The sequence below is a fragment of the Barbus barbus genome (assembly GCF_936440315.1).
Source record: "Barbus barbus genome assembly, chromosome: 42".
Lineage (NCBI taxonomy): Eukaryota > Metazoa > Chordata > Actinopteri > Cypriniformes > Cyprinidae > Barbus > Barbus barbus.
In genome coordinates this window covers 8914618-8939134 of record NC_136720.1, presented here as the reverse complement: position 1 = coordinate 8939134, position 24517 = coordinate 8914618, and the positions used below count along the sequence as shown (strand labels likewise).

Sequence of the window (24517 nt, the reverse complement as noted above, 5' to 3'; positions counted from 1 at the left end):
GCGCAACCGCGTCACGAAGTTTGAATCTCACTTTTCAATTTCTTTGTTTTTTATTGTGTTTGATTTTATTATTTTATGTATAAAATGCCTTCCGTTGCAGTGAACAGAAAAAAAAGATTCACAAACTTCAGCTGTCTAAGACTATGCGGCAGTCGGTGACGTGGCTGTGGTGCGGCAGTGGTGTTTCCACAATATGCAGCTTTAATGAATCTGCGGACATGTAAGTAAATAATGTTGGTAACACTTTAGCATAGGGACCAATTCTCGCTGTTAACTAGTTACTTATTAGCATGCCAATTATTAACATATTGGCTGTTTATTATACTTATAAAGCAAATATGCTGCATGACCATATTCTACATCCCTAATCCTATAGAATACCTAAATATACCTTACTAACTACTAATAAGCAGCAAATTAGTAGTTTATTAAGGCAAAGTCGTAGTTAATGATTTGTTAATGACGTGAATTGGACCTTAAAATAAAATGTGACCATAATGTTTTATTCTAGTCTTCATAAGGAAAAAACTAATAATAATTATATGGCCATGGATACTTTAATAATACTTTCCACTTTATTTAATTTTTAGACAGAATATCATGCAACAACTGGTAGGCTAGGCTGTATTATATAATATAGAAATATGCATTTATTTACTTAACTGTTACTAATTTTCAGCAGTTTATTTATTTACTATCATTATTTTGCTATAATGCAGAATATAGTATCCTGCCAATGAAGCCTAAACTATATGATGTTTTTTACATGGCTTATTGCTGCCTTATTTTGTAAGGATCATCTTATCAAGAACGCCAACTGACTTTCATTATTTGAAATGACTTATGACGTATTTACTGTATTTGATCCACATGTTCAAGTGGGCATGAGCATAGATATATAAAAAAAATATATCTGAACGGAAAACACTTCTATGTTTTAATGAGTGATATTGTTTCAGGTGTTGCCTGGCTTTGACATGTATCTTCAAAACAAAACAAAACTATAACAACCTCATTTTTATATGTTCAAACGTAATTATTCTGACTGTTTGAGTTTTCTTAAAATTAACCATTGGTCTTCCATTGTGGCATACATTTTTAGATCATGATAACCACAGTTAAAACCACATAAAGCACCTCAACATCATGATAACAGTGGAGCTAGGCCTATATGTTTTCTACATGTTAGTATGAAAAACAGTAGCCTAAATACATTTAGTACAAATGCAAAAATGCTATAGCTTAATAACAAAACAATTACTGTATATCCATTACTCTTTTAATGCATGTCTACATTAATAATATAATACAAATTCAATATGAATATCTCAGATTTCAGATTAGCCTACAATCAAAGTCTGCACATCCAACAGGCCAAAAGCTCAATGTGGGTGGTCAACCACACAAACTTCAAACAGGCATAGCAAAGTTGGCACACCACAGCTACAAAAATAAAAAAAAAGTATGTTATCGCCACAGATGACATTTCTTCGAACACTGGTTACACGTGGTTTCTTTTACGAACGCAAAACTTGAAGCGGTATTGATGAGTAATTTAAATCTAAGTATTATAATCTTCAGAAGTCAAAAGACATATGCTTTTGTAGCATGTGATGCAAACAGACGAAAAGAAGAAGCTGCCTAAAAAGCCAATTGGAATAGAGACTTACATCCTCTTACAACATCATGAGCTATTTTTGATCGATAAACGTCATATGAATTTATCCATGATGTCATCATCTATGTATTTTCAAATATTTCCCCCACCTAAGCTGAATTAAGTTACATTGCCATGACGTGTGAAATGCAGTAGGTAGAAGTCAGATAAAAATACAGACATGGGTTGTGGTTTTACATCCTTCTAGCAGAAACAAGAGCTAAGCAATCTTCAAATATCATCTTGCAAATACCAGCTTTTGGAAAAGAACACTGAAAAACAAGAAGACAAAAATATTTTTTTTTGCTGAGAATAAGTTTCCATCATCCTATAAACACTTTTTAGTCATAACAAAATGTACCTTGATGTGTCAAATCTTAGGTGAAAAATACATCAGCAATGGAATAGGAGTATAAATGGAATTAAGAAAATGAATGAATAATACATATACATATGAGTAACATAAGACCTAAAGAATAACTAATGAATACTGTATAAATGAATATGAAAAATAAGACAAATATACCAACATTGGACATTTGCATACACCAAGTATTTGGCTGCTTCAACATTCAAGTTTGCACTCTCTGTTACATTGTGCCTCATTTCCTCCTGATGCTGGGATCCTTCTGAAGTCTGGACAGAGATGCAATTAAGCTGTTTAAACTGGACACATCAAAGCAAATGCTCTTTCACTTTTCCATTTGTCCTATTGTTGACAGACTCAAGTGTGTGGAGTATGTCAGAAAGGGGATGCCCATCTGTATACCAGCTTTCTATATTCTTTTTCCATTCTATCAACTTCTTTTCTTTGTATGTGTGTGTATACTGTGGGGAAAAAATTATTTGATCCCCTGCTGATTTTGTATGTTTGCCCACTGACAAAGAAATGATCAGTCTAGAATTGTATTTGAACAGTGAGAGACAGAATAACAACAACAAAAAAATAGAAAAACACATTTAAAAAAAGTTATAAATTGATTTGCATTTTATTGTGTCAAATAAGTATTTGATCCCCAATCAATCAGCAAGATTTCTGGCTCCCAGGTGTCTTTTATACAGGTAAGGAGCTGAGATTAGGAGCACTCTCTTAAAGGTAGTGCTCCTAATCTCAGCTTGTTACCTGCATAAAAGACAACCTGTGCACAGAAGCAATCTGTCAATCAGATTCCAAACTCTCCACCATGGCCAAGACCAAAGAGCTGTCCAAGGATGTCAGGGACAAGATTGTAGACCTCCACAAGGCTGGAATGGGCTACAAGACCATCGCCAAGCAGCTTGGTGAGAAGGTGACAACAGTTGGTACGATTATTCGCAAAATAACTGTCAATGTCCCTCGGTCTGGGGCTCCATGCAAGATCTCACCTCGTGGAGTTTCAATGATCATGAGAACTTTAGCCTGATAGCACTGAAAGCGAACGTCCCACCCATCGCCGTCCAAAGCAACTCCCCCTGAACGCACATACGCTCAAAGAGCAGAATACCAGAGACAACATTAAATGACTACAATAGGCTACATCAACGGTTTCCAATTACAGTCGTCGCACCATCCCCGCTCTTCACTTATCATATGTATATCTTATCACATCCGACGGTTGTTCTGTTGGACCGTAATAAGTGCCCTGCAAAGTGGACATCACCAGATATTCCGCCATGATTCCAGTTCAAAGCGAGCGTCTATGTTACATACAAAGGGCATTAAAGAGTGCGAAACGTGAATTTAAATTGTATTTATTTACTGAGGTATATTATGTCACTCTTCTCTAGTAAGTTTCGTCTGTGTGTGAAGACGCTGCGCAGCGCAAATCCATGAATGAATGTTCCAAATTTCCCCTGCTCAGGGAGTAAGGAGCAATGAACACTGTGTAGGGAGCATATCAATCGGAACACAGTTCATGCACGTAGCTCTCTTCTAACGAGCTGGTTATCTGAATCGGGTATGTTAACTGAGCGAGACACGCAAAATATGCAGAGCAGGGGGTGGAGGACTGGAATTGGGAACTGCTGGGCTACATCATGTGTCATTCACCGGTGAGAAAACGTTATAGCACAATTAGTAAAAGTACGACAAAACCAGGAAGGAAGATTGGGTTGTTAATGTTTGTCTGCCATTCTCACTCTGTCTGCACAGTGTGCATGAACGCGCTGATGATGTATCGTGTCTGCGCGAACAGGGTGTGCAGAGGTATGCAAATACATAAGTTGACAGTCAGGTAGGAAAGCCAATTAAATTGCTCGGACCGAACGTTTTGATTGGACGAACATTTCTTGGTCCTACACCTTCCACAGATAAATACATTTAGACCACTTAACTTAATGATTGCTATCAGGATGTGAAGAGACTTTCAACCAGAATAACAAAAAAGGTTTCTGAAGACAATCACCTATTGCACCTTTAATGCCTTATACTGGATGAGCATATTTTAGATTCTATTGTAAAATTACGACAGAATATATAACATTTACATTTAGTCATTTGGCAGACGCTTTTATCCAAAGCGACTTACAATTGGGGAATACAAAAAGCGATTAATCTTGAAGAGGCAATCAGACAGAGGAAGTGCTCGTAACACCACGTCTCAGTCATTGTTCAAATAAGTACAAGCTAGTAAGCGGAGAGAAAGATAGAGGGAAAGAGTTTTTTTTTTTTTTTGAGTTTAGGGTGAAGTCAAGTACTGCCGAAAGAGATGAGTTTTCAGTTGTTGCTTGAAGATTGCCAGGGATCCGGCGTTCCGGATAGGGGTGGGAAGATTATTCCACCAGCCAGGAATGGTGAACGAGAATGTTCTGGAGAGTGAATTTTAGCCTCTCTGTGATGGTACCACAAGGTGTCGCTCACTAGCAGATCTCAAACTTCTGGAGGGGATGTAGGTTCGTAATAGTGAGTGGAAGTAGGAGGGTGCTGAGCCTGTGGTAGTTCTGTACGCAACCATCAGTGTCTTCAACTGGATGCGAGCTGCCACTGGTCAAGGAGATGAAGAGAGGTGTAACATGCGCTCTTTTGGGCTCGTTGAAGATCAGTCGTGCCGCTGCATTCTGAATCATTTGTAGAGGTTTGATTGTGTTTGATGGCAGACCAGCCAGAAGAGCATTGCAGCAGTCCAGTCTAGAAACAACAAGGGCCTGGACAAGAAGTTGTGCAGCATGCTCTGTCAGAAAGGGATGTAGTGTATGTGGAGAAGAGGAGGGGTCCAAGAACCGATCCCTGAGGAACTCCAGTGACCAGTTGATGTGGTTTGGATACCTCCCCTCCCCAGGCCACCCTGAAGGATCTACCGGTGAGATAGGATTCAAACCAGCGAAGTGGAATCCCAGTGATGCCCAGTGATGAGAGGGTAGACAGGAGAATCTGATGATTGACAGTGTCAAAAGCAGCAGAAAGATCCAGCAGAATGAGGACTGGCGATTTGGAATCAGACTTTGCAGATCGCAGGGCTTCAGTGACTGAGAGTAGCGCAGTCTCTGTTGAATGGACACTCCTGAAACCTGACTGTTTAGCATCCAGTTTGTTGTACTGTGAAAGAAACCGTGAGAGCTGGTTGAAGACAACTCGTTCAAGTGTTTTCCCTACGAATGGAAGGAGAGAGACAGGTCTGTAGTTATCTAAAAGAGAAGCGTTTAATGTAGGTTTTTTGATCAGTTGGGTTACCTGAGCCTGCTTGAATGCTGTGGGGAAGATGCCTGTGAGGAGAGATGTGTTGATAATGTGTGTGAGTGCCGGTAAGAGTGTGGGAGAGATTGTTTGGAGAAGGTGTGAGGGGATCGGGTCGAGAGGACATGTTGTAGGATGGCTGGAGAGGAGAAGTTTGGATACTTCTGCCTCGGTGAGGGGACAGAAGGAGAAGATGGAGTTCGAGCAGTGGATGTGGTTGATTGGAGGTCCTGTGGAGTTGAGAAATGGTTACTGATTGTTCTAGTTTTGTCTGTGAAAAAAGAGGCAAAGTCATCAGCGGTTATCAAAGTGGTGGGAGGTGGAGGAGGGGGACAAAGGAGAGAATTAAATGTTCTGAAGAGATTACGCATGTCTGGAGCGCTGGTGATCTTGTTGTGGAAATGTGAGGATTTGGCAGTGTGGACTTCAGTAGAGAAAGATGAAAGCAAAGACTGATACCTACTCAGGTCCGACGGATTGTTTGATTTGCGCCATTTTCTCTCTGCCACTCGGAGTTTGGTCCGATTCTCACGAAGAACATCGGATAACCAGGGGTTAGAAGGAGCAGCCCGTGCTGGCCTGGAGGAGAGAGGAGAGGATAACAATTCATTTACAGCACTAGTGTTGTTTTTGGCGGCCTGTTTTAATTTTAGTTTTAGTCTAGTCTTTGTGTGACATTTTAGTCATTTTAGTTTTTATTAGTTTTAGTCACGTTCATACTCTTTTTAGTCTAGTCAAGTTTCAGTCAACTAAAAGTCTGAGCATTTTAGTCTTATTTTAGTCAGAATTATCCATGACTATTTTCATGTAGTTTTAGTCGACGAAAACTGATGACATTTCGTCTAGTTTTAGTCAATGAAAATTGTATTTTAGTCTCTTTTTAGTAATGCAATTCTATTTAACCCAGTCAATATAGTACAAGTAAATAGTAGCAGGGGTGCCGTAAGGCGCGGGGGGGAGGGGTTAGGACGATTCTAAAGGCCCGACAATGGGGTTGGGGGGTACGTGATTTAGACTGAGGATAATGCTAGAGCCCTGCATTTCGGCCCGGCTCTGACTTTTTTTACACCTCTAGGGCCGGGCCTCGGGCCTGCTTTAGGCTTCTCCTTATTTTTATATTTTAGACATCCATCAATTAGTGATGAAAAAAATTGCTGCGCTGGCGGAAACAACACGAGACCGTGCTGCTGCGACTGAGAAGAGCTGCTGCGACTGAGAAGAGCTACTCGACGGTGTTTAGTGTCCCGCAGCAGCGAGTGCCGTCAGCGCAGATGAAGAGTTCTGTGTTCAAATACAAGCAATAGGCTGAAGCTTACTGCAAAGCCCCAGCAAAAGTAATTACCATGAATGTGTCGGGGGGGGGAAATAGTAAGGAGATATTTGAATTATTTACTAAAAAACTTGTGTTTTCTGTGTCAGTGTCACAAAGATGATGATTCTGACTCGCCATCTGCTCCCCTGGAAATTCAAATGCCCCCCTGATGGAGGTGCCCTGGCGCCGGCTCTGCTATATACACACACATTTAAGAAAATACAGAAATTAAATAAAATTGACAAATGCATACAACAACATTTCAATAGTAAACATATAAATGAAAATAAAATAAAAATAAATAGCGATACTTAAATCCTTTGCCGGTGTCCCAGCCCGGTGGAGTCGCACGGTAGAGTCTATGGTCTTTACACTCTTTGGTCTTCACACTAAGAGGGCTTCACACGAGGGCTGCCGCGGTATAATAACCTTTTTTATACCTATCTAACAAATCACTGCTAGAATTCAGCTGAACCCACTTTCCTATTAATCACTAAAAATGGCCAAGCAAGTGCACACACTGACAAGATACAGTACGAGACCAAATGCGATTTCAGCAACTCTCAACATAAGCAACGGCAAATGCGCTAAACACTGAGACAAGTAAATACACTTACGAGCTGATTTTAAACTTCCGCTGATAGACTGCTTCTCTTAAAGACTATTTCATTACACTGCCTTCTGCTGGCGCTTGAACCCACTTTCCTATTAATCACTAAAAATGGCCAAGCCATTTGTGAGAAAATCTGCCAGCTTGCATTTGTGAGAAAATCTGCCAGTACGCATTTGTGAGAAAATCAAGCCAAGTTTCCTCATAAAAAGGCAAAGGAGTCTCACAGCTGTAACACACAATACATTTGTCCATACCTCTGTATTTTCTCGCTCAAAAAAAAAAAACAAAACAAAGAATTTGCTCTTCTTTTTGCTCAAAGATTCAAATTAGTATTAGATTCAATAATTGATGAAAATCATTCTGGGTTTATGAGGAAAATACATATAGTTAATAATATCAGGCTTATTTTTAAAAGTGAAAGTGAAAGTGAAAGTGAAGTGACATACGGCCAAGTATGGTGACCCATACTCAGAATTCGTGCTCTGCATTTAGCCCATCCAAAGTGCACACACACAGCAGTGAACACACACACACACACCGTGAACACACACCCGGAGCAGTGGGCAGCCATTAATGCTGCGGTGCCCGGGGAGCAGTTGGGGGTTTGGTGCCTTGCTCAAGGGCACATTTTTTTAAAGCCTTTGATACCGTCGAGCATCCTTTTATTTTTTATTGTTTAGAACGCTTTGGGTTTGGGCGCTATTTCAGCAATTCTATGAAAACTCTTTATATGGGTGGCAATAGTTCAGTAAGATTAAGTCAAGGCACCACACAAAGATTTTATCTGAAAAGAGGTGTGAGGCAAGGTTGCCCAGTTTCAGTTGATCTTTTTCTTATTGTTGCTCAGGCGTTTAGTCATTTTATTAAATCAAGTGAGTTTGAAGGAATTCAAGTTGAAGGGAGAAGTGTCTTGATAAGTCAGTTGGCTGATGACAAGGCACCTTTTTAAAAAATGCTTGTCAAATTCAGTCGGCTATCAAAAATATCAAAATTTTCTCTAGTGCCTCTGGTCTTTGCTTGAATTTACAAAAATGTTTGCCTTGAAGAGTTGCCATGACAAATCCATTTGTAATATTCCTGTAAAGGATGTTCCAGTCTATTTAGGTATATGACTATCTCCAAAAATGAACAGGACAGAATCTCACTTAATTTTAATCCTGTGATCAAAAAAGTAAAGAGCAGATTTAATATTTGGTTACAGAGAGATTTATCTCTTAAAGGTCGTGCTCTGCTGGCTAAAGCAGAAGGAATTTCTAGGCTTACCTATGTTGCTTCCTCAATTCATTCAGATAGTAAAATAAATAAGATAATTGATCATAATTGAATTTTCTGTGGAAAAACCGTGTGCATTATATTAGAAAATCTGTGATAGTTAATTCATATAAAAATGGTGGTCTTGATTATTTAGATTTTTCAATCTTAAATAACACTTTCAAAATTAACTGGTTGAAGTATTTCTTGAAAACCCCTTCTTCTATGTGGAATTCAGTATCTAGTACTGTTTTTGACAAACTTGGAGGTCTCTCATTTTTGTTAATGTGTGATTACAAAATTGAAAAATTGCCTGTTAAATTGTCAGCTTTTCACAGGCAAGTACTTTTGGGGTGGAAGTTAATTTACAAGCACAATTTTTCTCCACACTAACATTATATCTGGAATAATTGTAATATTCTGTATAAACACAAAAGTATATTTTTGAAAGCCTGGTTTGATAAAGGGATTCTTTTGGTAGGACAGTTGTTGAATTCTCAGGGGTATTTAATGACTTATGATGAATTTCTTTCATATTTTAATTTCCCTGTAACCCCAAAAGAATACGCCTCTGTAATTGGAGCTATTTCTTCTAGTATTGTGTCTTTATGTAGAGGTATTTCATACTCTAAACATGCTTCTTTACTTCACCCTGCTGATACTTTCTGTGGCAGAATTAGTTTTTCATCTAGGAAAAAAATAATAAGGCTATACGTTTATTGTTTCAAAAAGAAATTGTTAGTAAGCCAAGTGCTATTTTCTATTGGTTTATCAGAAATATTAATTGGAGGAACGTTTGGGTATTACCTAATAAATATCTCATTACAAATAAAATTAAGATATTGCATTTCATTTATTGTGATTTAGTAAGGCCTTTCATTGTTTTATTTTAATTTATTTGTTGACTTTATACATACATGTATAGTTAAAATATACTTTTTATTTATTTATTTTATTTGTATGTATACCCTTGGCGCTTTTGTTCTGCATTTGTCCAAGCATTAATAAAAACAATTTAAAAAAAAATATACAGCACCTTCATAATTTGAATAACACATGATGCCAACTAGTTGTTCATCATTTGTAGAAGCAGAACAACAAACAAAGAGGAGTTATCAGAAAACTAATAAGAAATAAGTCACTGGAACTATTTTTTTGTCCAATAAGCGTTGAGGATTCGCTCTCTCTTTTGCATGTATTTGCATACTGAATTGTGATTGGTCCTTTCTTTCTGGCATCTGTTTCACTATCTAGACCATAATAGAGAAAATCGGGCATGTGCAGAAGGGGGGGCTTTGGGGGCTTGTACAAATAGCAATGATATTGTGGTCAATAAAACAAAATGCATTTGAAGTCTAATTAACATGACAATTTGTACAAAACAGTAACTACTCGCTCAAAAGTCAGAAAATTCCTGTTTATTTTTTACATATCTGTCAATCTGAGGCGTTGCTATGGGTTGCGTGCGTTTTCGGAAACCATAGGCTCTGGAGCCATATATGATTCTTTCAGTGAGTGCCTATGGGTCGACGGAAGGAAAAAATAAACCAAACACTGTTTTAAACATTTTTCATCAATAATCAAAGCTAGTGTGTCGATTTAATTAAAAATCCATATTACATATTTTAGAATATTACATAATTCACCAATGCCCATTAGTCATGTAATACACCAACCAATCATGATCTGGCACAAGAAGTTCAAATTTCACTGGACAATATGTGAAGTGGAGCAGTTATTTTCCGTTCTTATTCATAAATCGGTTGAAAATTACATGGGAACGACAAGCTTATTTGTGGAGCGATCTGGATCTGTGGGTTGTCTCATTTTATAAATCAAATTACATCGCTGGGAAAATGGATGCTAAATGACTAAAGCACTGCACAAAACCGCACAGCGCCAAAAGTCGCAATAATAGTAATCAGTAGGCTATTCAACTGACTTATATTTATGTATGATATACACACCGTTTACTATTTGATGAAACTATCATAGTTATTTAAGCCCAAGTGCCACCTACAGGCCTATTATGTGAAGTGTAGGCTGGCGAAATGGTGACGTGAAAGGACTTTATTATATTACCATTTTTGATAATTATGCAGCATTATGAAAGTGTCTTATGCTCATCAAGCCTGCATTTATTTGATCAAAAATACAGAAAAAAATGTAGCCTAATATTGTGAAATATTATAACAATTTAAAAGAATATGTTTCTATTTTAATATGCATTTATACAATTTTAATAAAATATCATTTATTTATTTATGTATAAAATACTGTATAAAATACTGACCTAATGCTTGTTACAAAAGTTCTATTTTAAATAAATGCTGTTCTTGTTTAACTTTTTATTCATCGGAGAATCCTGAAAAATGTATCACAGGTTTTCAACGTTGTTAATAATGCAACATTGCATAAAATGCAAAGTAAATTAATAAAGTATATTAAAATTTGATTTGCTCAAATAAATGCAGGCTTGATGACTATAAGTGACTTCTTGCAAAAATATAAAATACTAATGTATCCAATCTTTTGACCTATATTTTCCCCCCCCTCATATTGCCCCTTTTTTACATTTGAGCCCCTGCCCCTGAGGGAACTCTCTGCACGTCACTGGTAAATGACATGACTGTACATGACTGGCAGCTGTGGTGTAGGCTTTCATTTACAGTAGGCTATAAATATAATTTTAAAACATATAGGCTACTTATTAACTGTAGTCTAGAAGTCCATGTGATGCATTTTCTTCAGGAACTACAGATATAGCATTCCCCGCACGCTGCTCGCGCGGACTCGCCCAAAAATAAAAGTGAAAGAGAACGTGACGTTTCAACGTTTCAACGCGTACAAATGTCGCACTTCTCTGCGAGTCGCTGTTCTTTCACACACATTCATGAGGATTTACCCTTCGGCGTTCCCTCTGAATTCTCCGTGACAAGTGGACATGCATATCGTTAAATTGATTTTCATAACGGCGGCATATATGCATAATAATGCCAGAGCAAGCGGTAAGTTTGGATCAATATTACATTAAAAATACGGATTTACATGTTGAGCAAACCTGAACAGCGTTATTGCATATAGTGCATATATTATGTTGCGGTTCAGCATAAGTACTTAACTATGGATTCTGCTATTAATAAATTGAATAGCTTGGCTAAAGCACGTTCTCCAGAGGGCCTTCAAGTAAAAAAACAACAAAAAAACGAAAACACATCTTGGAAAAAGAAACTAGTAAAGGAGCTTGAATATGGAATATGAAAAGTGAAAACCCTAGTGAAGTCCCTAGATTATGAAAATAATAATGATATTGTTTGCAGCTTGCTTATATATTTATTTATTTGGGGGTTTTTTAAATACTTTTTCCATTTTTTTATGGTTGTAGAAAAATAGACAATGCTGTTGGTGTAAATGCAGGAATTGAACACTGCTGAATTTGAGCCATTAAAATAATCAGCAATTGTTTATTACTGATAAATCGAGGAAAGATAAACGAAGTGGTGAAATACTATATATATATACTGTATATATTTGTCCAAATTTACACAATGGCAATCCATGATTAGCTTTACTTGTTCAGCAAATAATCTTTATTATGTACTTATACCTGAGCTGACTGTTCGGAAATTAGAAGTTTAAATTGTTACATTACAATATTTATTCTAAATATTAATTTAAGGGAATAGTTCCCACAAAAAAAAACAAAAAATGATTTACTCGCCATCATAGTTGAAACCCAATTTGAACACAAAACATTATTTTTAATACAACAGCAGTTTATAGCAACCAGTCTATAAATCTCCAAAAAGCACCATAAACATAGTCCATGTTTTCTGAAACCATACAGTGTCTTTGTGTGGTAAACAATTCAATTTAAAACTAATCTTTCCCTCTAATTATGATTTATTAAAATTCATTTTGAGTCAACCATTCTGCTAATAAGAGTTTTTTTACCAAACTGGTTCTTATTCTGTGGTTAATTATCTTGATTAAGGGAAAAATGGTGATTACTTGCATATGTAAATAATTAAAATAGAATGCGTTTGTGCACGGTTTCAGTTCTCCCTAATCAATAAAACTGAGTCATAATTGAATAAATAGCCTACAAATTATTAATATAGCAACAGTGAACATAATATTCAAGAGTTCAAGAGTTAAAGAATCTTTACAACAGCCTTTTTTGGGTTTAGACAACATTCTCAGAAATGCACAAAAAGGAGGATGTGGCATTTTTGTGCTGCTACAGAAAATTGCATAATCAAAAATGACATCTTGCAGTTAAGATGTGTTATTTTCTATGTGAATAAGAACCTAAATTGTGTTCAGCTAAAGTGGAATATTATATATAGAAAAAAAAAAAAAAAAGAGTCAAAAGGGCTATATATAAGTTAGTTTATTAATAATACCATCTTGTATTTGTATCATACATTGGATGTAATAAATGATGTATATTTCTAGGAATGGTTGAAGATGACTTGTGCAGATTGCAAAATCACCTCTTTACTGCACAAATGCTCTTCCAAAAAATAATCATGTTATCCAAATTTAGCTAATTTCCAATTCAGTGAGCTTACTCACACTTAAGTTACTGAACATCAGCGAAGCTGGTGAGATAAGCGCTATATTTTGAGATGATTTGTGTTTCAGGGCTGTTTTTTATTATATGTATGTGTCAGATAAATGATTCATTGGAGGGGGAATGCCAAACCCCTCCAAACTGTAACTTTAAACTCTCCTTTTTAACAGCTATGTGTACTGGCTTGTCCAACAATGTATTGAAGATTTTTTGCACCACAAATGTAGTCAAGAATTTATGTACCAGAATTATTTTATTATATTATTTTAATCTGACCCTTTGACTTTTTTATGCTTAATACGTTGATTTTAAACAAACAGCATGTTAAGTTTGTTGCATTCATGTTGTACTTGATTTTTAATTGAATAACTATGTCTTTTAACCATGTAAAACATAATAACATATTTTCCTTGTGACCAGGAGAAGCAAAGATGCTAATAATATGTCAAATGAACCCCAGGCCATTTTTTCAGATGTACTTGGGTTTGTTTTTCTGGTGTGTATCAGCTTTCACACCAGCTAAAGTAAACAGACAAAAAACTGACTGCCCCAAAAAAGTCCCTTACAATGCATGTGAAATGAGAGCATAAAAACACTTGCCTAATGACTGTGGCATTGATGTCTGGTCTGTTATTACATTGTGGCAAGGTCACCAGAATCTGTGGTAATAATCAGACTAACGAACTTTGAGAACCTTCAGAAGTACTTGCAGAACTATAGGTGCTACACAAACCCAAAATCAGGAGTCCACTAACCTGATGCCAGACAGCTGAATTGTATTTCAAAATGTGAAATACAATATTATTTGTTAGTAAGTCAAACAAAACTTATTGTTTTTAACACATTTCCTATTAGGTCAAAGTTTTCCATTAATATGTCGATTGTGAATCTTGACATATGCAAATGAAGTGTTTCCCACACATTGATTTATTTGTGACGGCCCGCCACAATATCAACACTGACTGCCACAAACGGATTTTACAAAAGGCTTTGACTTTGAGTAAACTGTAAATTTTAAAGTCAAAACGCAGCGCAGGTGTTTTTATATGAACGTATCTTTGAAGGGAACTGACTATCTTCAGAAAAGTTTAGATGTCATTTTCATTGCATCTTTCGTATTACACTTGATAAATTAGCTTTCATAAGACGGAAACCGCTGTATTTCTGCAGTTTCAAAAGCGCCACCTGCTGGCAGGAAATGGATTTGCATTTTCAATATGACCATCTGCCATTTTATATTTACACTATATAGCCTATATTTCCCCCAGGGGAAGTGCTGCCACACATAAAGTGTAAATCTGTGGGAAACACTGCAAATGTGTTGGTGAATTTGATTGTGTCCATGAGTTTCATATGTGATATTTTAGTGACAATTCTCTTACTTTGTCTTAGGTGTCTGTGGAAAACCAGAAATGGGAGACAACACAGTACCTGTTTCAAAATTATCATATAACATTGGTGAAGGTATTCGCATTCAGTGTGCAGATGGCTATGTAAGGGAAGCGGGAACATCCGACCTGATCCGATGCTCTCAACAAACAAATGGCACCACATCCTGGCACTCTGAACTTCCTCTCAAGTGTATACGTAAGAGTCTTGTTTGTTGCAAAGATACTTAACCCCTGGACATGACATGTCTGCCCCCTTGTTTTTACCTTAGCTAAATTGTGGCCAGTATTCAACTAAAATGAGCAAATGAATTAATAAATCACAGGAACAAATTCTTAATTGGTGGATATGCCTTCTATGTCTTTTGTTTCCCAAACGTAAGTGCCATCTTCATCATAGTATATAATGAGCTATCATCCTACAGCAAGACATGTTGCAGCAAGTTTGAAAAAGTCATAGAGGTTTGGAAAACATAAATGATTACAGAATTTCCACATTAATCTTCATTAAGCTAAAGCTATGTTTACATATGTGTTCTAACCCTTAGGGAGGAATTCATTAAACAGTAAAAAACTATGTTTGTACTTGGTACCTCAGTGTAATAACTGAGTCTAACCTAACCATTCGCTAACCATCACAATCCAGTTGACTGAGTCAATTAACATTCCTTTTTGTGCAAACATGCCTCCTTTAAGCTCAATACAGACTGTGCTTTACTTACAAAAATCGCCTATAACAATTTGCACTGCACTATTGGCACCAATTAAAAAAAAAAAAAAAAAAAAAAAAAAAAGACATTTCTCCTGCAGATGTACCTGCACTCACTCACATCGTTAACACATCCCTTCACACTGGAATTTTTCCCTCAGCATTTAAACAGGCTCGTATAACCCGTATTCCATCTTTTCGGGAACTATAGACCAGTTTCCCTTCTTCCTTTCATTGCAAAAACACTTGAACGAGTTGTGTTCAACCAAGTCTCTGTCTTTCTCACACAGAACAACCTTCTGGACAGTAACCAATCTGGCTTCAGAAGTGGATATTCGCCAGAAACTGCCTTGCTTTCTGTTGTTGAAGCCCTAAGACTTGCAAGTGTGGCTTCCAAATCTTCATTACTTAACTTGCTGGATCTGTCTGCTGCTTTTGATACGGTCAACCATCAGATCCTCTTGTCAACCCTATTGAGAAAGGGCATCTCAGGAACCGCACTCCAGTGGTTTGAGTCTTAACTCTCTGATAGGTCCTTCAAAGTACCTTGGAGAGGTGAGGTATCCAAGTCGCAACATCTAGCTACTGGGGTGCCTCAGGGCTCAGTTCTTGGACCACTTCTCTTTTCTGTCTACATGGCATCACTTGGTTCTGTCATTCCGAAACATGGCTTTTCATATCACTGCTATGCTGATGACACTCAACTTGTAGTTTCAGCTAACCCATTGCTTCATCACAATCTCACCTTCCAGTTAGGCTCATCTACCATTACTCCTTCAAAAATAGCCAGAAACCTTGGAGTTGTGATTGATGATAAGCTGAATTTCTCAGGCCACATTGCTAAAACTGCCCGGTCCTGCAGATTTGCATTATACAATATTAAGAAGATCAGGACCTTTCTCTCGGAAACATGCAACACAACTCCTTGTTCAGGCTCTTGTTCTGTCCACACTTGACTATTGCAATGCTCTCTTGGCAGGTCTTACAGCCAATTCTATTAAATCTCTACAATTAATCCAAAATGCCGCTGCAAGATTAATCTTTAATGAGCCGAAAAGAACGCACGTCACGCCTCTGTTCATCAATTTGCACTGGCTACCAATAGCTGCTCGCATTAAATTCAAGGCATTAATGTTTGCCTACAGAACCACCACTGGCTCTGCACCCCTTTACCTAAATTCATTAATTCAGACTTATGTGCCCTCTAGAAGCTTGCATTCTTCAAGTGAACGACAAGTATTGTGCCATCCCAAAGACACACAAAAACACTTTCACAGACTTTTTCATTAACTGTTCCCATCTGGTGGAATGACCTTCCCAACTCAATCCGAGCAGCCGAATCCTTACCCATCTTCACGAAACGGCTAAAAACTCATCTGTTCCATCGTTACTTGACCCTCTAACTCTAGCACTCTCTATTCTAATTTTATTTTATCTGTCTTTTTATTTAAAAAATAAATAAATAAATAATAATAATAATGATCTGTACAGCGTTAGGCTAACCAAGACTTGTAATAGCACTTGCACGTTGTTGCTCTTTTGTTGGTTTTGATTGCTTCTTATGTCCTCATTTGTAAGTCGCTTTGGATAAAAGTGTCTGCTAAATGACTCAATAATAATAATAATAATAATAATAATAATTAATGATTGAGTGCACTTACTTGTAATCAGGGCAATGGTAATTAGAAATGAAAATCACTGAAAATAACTACGCATTGGCAACAGCTCACAACATGACATGATAGTAAACATGACATGATTCTGAAATGTAGGCTAGAAGTTTGTTTAGTCATCTTAAAATATCAGATTATCAATGTACTGATTTTATTGTTTCTTCTTTGCAGCTGATCCCAAAAAGCCACATGTGGCCACAAGTAAGTACAATTTTTCCTAATTCCTCTGTTTTTTCTGTATATATTGTTGAAAAGTGCAGTGTATAATTTATGCACCTCAACGCCAAGGGCCAGTTTTACTAAACAGGGCAAATTAGCGTGAGAGTTCAATTCCAAAAGAGCGCAGATGGGAGAGGAAATTTAGTAAGGGGAAGTGCTGCCACACATAAAGTGTAAATCTGTGGGAAACACTGCAAATGTGTTGGTGAATTTGATTGTGTCCATGAGTTTCATATGTGATATTTTAGTGACAATTCTCTTACTTTGTCTTAGGTGTCTGTGGAAAACCAGAAATGGGAGACAACACAGTACCCGTTTCAAAATTATCATATAACATTGGTGAAGGTATTCGCATTCAGTGTGCAGAGGGCTATGTAAGGAAAGCGGGAACATCCAACCTGATCCGATGCTCTCAACAAACAAATGGCACCACATCCTGGCACTCTGAACTTCCTCTCAAGTGTATACGTAAGAGTCTTGTTTGTTGCAAAGATACTTAACCCCTGGACATGACATGTCTGCCCCCTTGTTTTTACCTTAGCTAAATTGTGGCCAGTATTCAACTAAAATGAGCAAATGAATTAATAAATCACAGGAACAAATTCTTAATTGGTGGATATGCCTTCTATGTCTTTTGTTTCCCAAACGTAAGTGCCATCTTCATCATAGTATATAATGAGCTATCATCCTACAGCAAGACATGTTGCAGCAAGTTTGAAAAAGTCATAGAGGTTTGGAAAACATAAATGATTACAGAATTTCCACATTAATCTTCATTAAGCTAAAGCTATGTTTACATATGTGTTCTAACCCTTAGGGAGGAATTCATTAAACAGTAAAAAACTATGTTTGTACTTGGTACCTCAGTGTAATAACTGAGTCTAACCTAACCATTCGCTAACCATCACAATCCAGTTGACTGAGTCAATTAACATTCCTTTTTGTGCAAACATGCCTCCTTTAAGCTCAATACAGACTGTGCTTTACTTACAAAAATCGCCTATAACAATTTGCACTGCGCTATTGGCACCAATTAAAAAAAAAAAAAAAAAAAGCCATTTCTCCTGCAGATGTACCTGCACTCACTCACATCATTGACACATCCCTTCACACTGGAATTTTTCCCTCAGCATTTAAACAGGCTCGTATAACCCGTATTCCATATTTTAGGGAACTATAGACCAGTTTCCCTTCTTCCTTTCATTGCAAAAACACTTGAACGAGTTGTGTTCAACCAAGTCTCTGTCTTTCTCACACAGAACAACCTTCTGGACAGTAACCAATCTGGCTTCAGAAGTGGACATTCGCCAGAAACTGCCTTGCTTTCTGTTGTTGAAGCCCTAAGACTTGCAAGAGTGGCTTTCAAATCTTCATTACTTAACTTGTTGGATCTGTCTGCTGCTTTTGATACGGTCAACCATCAGATCCTCTTGTCAACCCTATTGAGAAAGGGCATCTCAGGAACCGCACTCCAGTGGTTTGAGTCTTAACTCTCTGATAGGTCCTTCAAAGTACCTTGGAGAGGTGAGGTATCCAAGTCGCAACATCTAGCTACTGGGGTGCCTCAGGGCTCAGTTCTTGGACCACTTCTCTTTTCTGTCTACATGGCATCACTAGGTTCTGTCATTCAGAAACATGGCTTTTCATATCACTGCTATGCTGATGACACTCAACTTGTAGTTTCAGCTAACCCATTGCTTCATTACAATCTCACCTTCCAGTTAGGCTCATCTACCATTACTCCTTCAAAAACAGCCAGAAACCTTGGAGTTGTGATTGATGATAAGCTGAATTTCTCAGACCACATTGCTAAAACTGCCCGGTCCTGCAGATTTGCATTATACAATATTAGGAAGATCAGGACCTTTCTCTCGGAAACATGCAACACAACTCCTTGTTCAGGCTCTTGTTCTGTCCACACTTGACTATTGCAATGCTCTCTTGGCAGGTCTTACAGCCAATTCTATTAAACCTCTACAATTAATCCAAAATGCAGCTGCAAGATTAATCTTTAATGAGCAGAAAAGAACGCACGTCACGCCTCTGTTCATCAATTTGCACTGGCTACCAATAGCTGCTCGCATTAAATTCAAGGCATTAATGTTTGCCTACAGAACCACCACTGGCTCTGCACCCCTTTACCTAAATTCATTACTTCAGACTTATGTGCCCTCTAGAAGCTTGCATTCTTCAAGTGAACGACAAGTATTGTGCCATCCCAAAGACACACAAAAACACTTTCACAGACTTTTTCATTAACTGTTGACCTCATTAACTGGAATGACCTTCCCAACTCAATCCGAGCAGCCGAATCCTTACCCATCTTTATGAAACGGCTAAAAACTCATCTGTTCCATCGTTACTTGACCCTCTAACTCTAGCACTCTCTATTCTAATTTTATTTTATCTGTCTTTTTATTTAAAAAATAAATAAATAAATAATAATAATAATGATCTGGACAGCGTTAGGCTAACCAAGACTTGTAATTGCACTTGCACGTTGTTGCTCTTTTGTTGGTTTTGATTGCTTCTTATGTCCTCATTTGTAAGTCGCTTTGGATAAAAGTGTCTTCTAAATGACTCAATAATAATAATTATTATTATTCCTTCCTTGCAATCAGGGCAATGGTAATTAGAAATGAAAATCACTGAAAATAACTACGCATTGGCAACAGCTCACAACATGACATGATAGTAAACATGACATGATTCTGAAATGTAGGCTAGAAGTTGGTTTAGTCATCTTAAAATATCAGATTATCAATGTACTGATTTTATTGTTTCTTCTTTGCAGCTGATCCCAAAAAGCCACATTTGGCCACAAGTAAGTACAATTTTTCCTAATTCCTCTGTTTTTTCTGTATATATTGTTGAAAAGTGCAGTGTATAATTTATGCACCTCAACGCCAAGGGCCAGTTTTACTAAACAGGGCAAATTAGCGTGAGAGTTAAATTCCAAAAGAGCGCAGATGGGAGGGGAAATTTCTGCGGGTGATTCATTAACAACGCGCAAATTAAAGAACACAGACGCAACATCTAATTTACATATCGACCAATGCATTATACCAAGGGCAGCGCAAACTAGAGCAGTCGCAAATAAAGAATAAAGAAATAAATAAGCCATAGTACGTTGAAAAGAACCGGAGGCCAAAACATGCTAGAAGTTGCAAGACGTTTTGTTAGACATGGTATTGTGTAGGTCGTCTTTTATTTCCTAAAGCAAATAAAAATATGAATGGCTTGGCAAACAATATTTTTGTGTTCTTCTTGCATTCCAAATAAATTACGTGTGGAAAAAAAAAATCCTCTCCCTTCTACCACGCACTCTCTCATCTATGTGGTGCTTCCTCCTAGCAACAATAATTGCAGCCACTTCAAGCGTAAAATAGTTTAAGACATGATTTTTTGGGCGTTAAATAATGGCACATATACCATAACTGTGTCCACTTCTTTTCATTGCTAATTCTTCACTGCGCGTCTTTAGTTAAACCTGACAGTAGGCTACTATTTTAACACCAAAATATGGTTTGTGCTAGCGCAAGCTGTTAGTAAAACTGGCCCCAATACTGGATTAAAAGTTTTTATTTTTTTTAAATCACACACATCTCCCTTAAGCCCTATCGCCAAGATAGGTTGTTGACTTAAATGTCCGGTATGTTTTATTTGCTTTAGCAGAGACCCAAAGATTTCATAACCAATGGACATCATCCAACACAGAAAGAACAGCAAGAAAGCATCCCACAATTCATGACACAAGCTCGCCAAACACAGGTATGTTATATTATGCTTGTACAGGGTGTGTTGATATTGTTTGAGTAGGCCTACATTTATGTTAATTACATGACACACTCCAGCAACAGGATATATAACTTTGACAACAACAAATGAAGTTGTCGCAACCAAATCAAGAAGAACCACCAGCCAGCCAACTTTGATGAGCACAACAAAAGAGACGGAGTCTATTACAACAACCAATGAGACAACAACCAGCTATACAAGCAAAGAATATAAGACAACAACATCATCACATATGCTGTCAGGCTCTTTCACTACAACAACAGGTGAAGCCATTTACTGTGATTGGTTAAGGTGCATGGGGCTAACTAGTTAACACAAAAATTAACATTCTGTCATTATTTACTCACCCTTGTGTCATCCCAAGCCAATATGACTTTATTTCTTCCAAAGAACCCAAAAGGAGAAGTTTAGCAGAATGTTCATGCTGCTCTTTTCCATATAAGGACCAAGAGCTGTCAAGCTTTCAATTTACTCATGTACATATTCAATTTCCTACAGCAAGACATGTTGCAACAAGTTTGAAAAAGTCATAGAGGTTTGGAAAAACATAAATAATGACTGAATTTGTATATTAATCTTCATTAAGCTAAATCATTGTTTAGATATAAAAATGTGTTCTAGCACTTAAGCCGGGCTCAGACTAACTTATGAAATCTGGTTGCAGCACACACATAAAGGCTGGAATACACTACACGACTTTTCAAATCTGAACAGATTTTTAAAACACTAGGCATCATACACTTACCGACTTTCTAAATAGTGACAAAGGAAAACTGGGCATCATACACTACGCGACTGAAGATCATACACTACCAGACTTTAAAGTTGTTCTGATCACAACGAACTCACGCAGAAACGTGCACCTTGTTTCTAGGAGACGCATGACAAATGAAAACATTTGCGTTCTAAGATCGTCGTGTTATTGCAAAACTTCCACACGCAAGAACTCTACTCCTACTACTGTCCTAATTTTCCTTCTCCTGTTTTTTTTTTTTTTATTAGGAGTCAATGCATCTGTGAGGACCTCAACTATTTCTGAAGGTAATTTCTTTGCTAGTAGTAATTCATAAATACGAAGGTAGCACTTTATTTCACAGTACGTGTGCTTCCCTGGTACATACATACAAACAAAATGTACTTACCATATAACTAAGTTATGGAACAGCCTATACTTACAGTTTGTAATTATGTACATATAGGCAGCTACTGTTACACATATGTAACAGACTGAGTCATTTTACATTAGTACATGTACTGTAAAATAAAGTGCTACCCTGAATTTCTTTGACTATGTTGTGACTATAACCTGAATTTAGCGGAAACAGTAACACAGAATAAAGCCATGCATACAAGCTTCCTACATTTCTGACACTGCCTCATAAAATGTAATTATCCAAGTTAAACAAATCATAACTCTTATATTTGTAATCCTTTAACGTATCCTAGATTACAGTTTTGGACATTTTCTCAACCACCTTCATGAGGTCACCTTCATCCTGGGATGCTTTTTCATAAAAGTTCATTTCTTTCACCATAACATAGATTTTTAAGGGGCTATAAGACTCCCAAGCTTTTTCATGTGAGGCAGATGGAAATTCAACTTATTCACTGAAAATTTTCCCCTCTGCTATAGCTCTTTACAGATGTATGCACTTATTAAAACAACACATGAAGACAGATTTGACATCACCGTTTCTTGTATGTTCTTATGTACACTACTGTAATGATGGGTCAGAAGCACGTGGATCCATTTACAGATAACTTTAATAATCAAAAGCAGGGTAGTGTTCAATCAACAATGGCAGGAATATCAGCGGCAGAGCAGAGGCAGAAACGATACCGGGCAGGAGTCAGGGCAGGCAGCAAAACAGTCGGAGTTCCAAAGAGCAAGATCACAAGGGCAGGCGGCAGAGAATCAACAGTAGTCAAACAGACTCAGAAATGTCAGCCAGGGCAAAACAAGACTTCGCAATGAGTGTGAGTGCTGTTTAAGTAGTGGTGGATAATGGGGGACACCTGTGCAGGTGATTAGTCTCTGAACGGGTGCATGGGAAATGGAGTCCGGGAAAGTCAATACTCGGGTGAGGGTGCCCTCCGGTGGCCATCGGAGAGAGCCACAGAGGTCTGATTCATGACAACTACACTTCAGAGCTAAGATTTTGTAGAGTTGGAAAGATTTTCTGTGAATAACATCTTTCTGTGTGTTCCTCACATAAATCTTCTCAGTGGCTACAGAAGACTTGGAATATGGCATAGAAATTATATGGGCTATATTTTTATGGTGCGATTTATGTTTTTGGAGCTCACTGTTTATGATTTTTCCATTCAATGAAAACATACGCTCTTCATCATTTTCCATGATAGAATTTCATTTGGGTTTGGAACAACATGAATGTGAAAAAACGATGACAGATTTGTCATTTTTGAACAAACTAACCAAATTAAAATCTCTTTCATTTAGGAAGAAATACAGATGCATTGTTTTCTCATGGTTATGCAGGTGAGTGCCATTTATTGCTGCTCATTTCTTGAAAAAAAAGTAAAAATTCTCCACTCTGTGCTCATTAATGTTATTTCTTAAACCAGTTCCTTTGTTTTGTCAACATCCAGCAACAATAGGTGGAGTTATAGGCATAATTCTCCTTTGCCTGGTGGCAGCAGTATTCATTTTATTGTGGTATGTTTTATCAAATCTATTGTGGTTTGAAATTTAGAATTTTTGTAGCCTCTTTTTTTAATTGTTTTCACCTTCTAACCCACAGGTTCAGACCTAGAAATCATAGAAACCAGACTGTATATCATCCCAAACCAGATCCTAGCGCTTCCTACATACCTTTACCATTATGTGCATCTGAACACGGTTCAGCTCAATCAAACAAATCAGCTGAAAACTCCACAGAAGTCTCTGTCACTGACAAAAATCCAGGCATTCCCTATGGTGACAAGCTCCTCCCACAAACAGACTCCTGATAAACCTTGTTCAGACTGTCAGTCCAAATTTTTGTGCATATCTGATTGGAATCTGATCATATTTGGCAAATATGAACAGAAAAGAAAAATCACATGAAATACCATTTTTTACAAATCTATTTCAAGATACTTTCATTTGTGGCCTATTCAGATCACATTTCTGGAAATCTGATTCAAATCTGATCACTCTGATTGGATTTTGCTTTCTCATGCCATGTGTACTGTAAATACATCAGACATGTGTTTGTAGAAAACAAGCCAAATGTCTTTGCAAAGACAAGGTTGTGTTGTTTTGAAGTGCAAGTCGAGCAGAAATGTACTGCTAGACTTCACATCTCTTTGAGTCTGAACAGTTGGTTTACACAGTGTGGACAGTCATTTAGATCAGATTCCAGTCAGATACACAAATACTTAGCATTCCATGAAATACACCATCCTAAATGCACATATTTGGTCAACATCCATCTACCTATCATGTACCTCATTTCACTCTCCAGTTTTTTAATATTATAAAATGAATCAAGTTGTTATATTGTTTTTATGTATATTGTTCAATGACAAAACACACAAGGAACTTTTAGATCAGTAAATCTCAGTGTTTTGTCTCAAGTGGTCAAGGTTTAGCCGGTTAGTATTAGCCCCTTCTGGTTGATGCTGGTAAATACACAATGTGGTCTCTACACTGGTCATTCAATGGAA

General features: G+C 37.3%; 1 protein-coding gene across 2 annotated transcripts; it reads left to right on the top strand.

Moving 5' to 3' along the window:
• Positions 1-150: 150 nt before the first annotated feature.
• Positions 151-23884, top strand: LOC306861505 (uncharacterized protein). Of its 2 annotated transcripts, none has more exons than XM_079403788.1 (11): positions 151-220; positions 14454-14648; positions 17003-17032; positions 17324-17518; positions 19845-19874; positions 20723-20821; positions 20905-21111; positions 21851-21889; positions 23310-23348; positions 23459-23525; positions 23611-23884. In XM_079403788.1, the coding sequence occupies exons 1-11, from the start codon at positions 205-207 to the stop codon at positions 23816-23818; spliced, it is 1125 nt and encodes a 374-aa protein (XP_079259914.1). In that variant the 5' UTR covers positions 151-204; the 3' UTR covers positions 23819-23884. The 2 variants fall into 2 exon arrangements, with proteins under 2 accessions (XP_079259914.1, XP_079259913.1); XM_079403787.1 differs by lacking the exon at positions 151-220 and adding an exon at positions 11093-11493.
• The last annotated feature ends 633 nt before the right edge of the window (positions 23885-24517 follow it).

Excerpts from the sequence above, each read along its gene's own strand:
- LOC306861505 (XM_079403787.1), top strand. The coding sequence starts at position 11,430 with ATGCATATCGTTAAATTGATTTTCATAACGGCGGCATATATGCATAAT. Across the intron at positions 17,033-17,323 it reads AAAGCCACATGTGGCCACAA|GTGTCTGTGGAAAACCAGAA; the intron begins GTAAGTACAATT and ends ACTTTGTCTTAG. Across the intron at positions 19,875-20,722 it reads AAAGCCACATTTGGCCACAA|CAGAGACCCAAAGATTTCAT; the intron begins GTAAGTACAATT and ends TATTTGCTTTAG.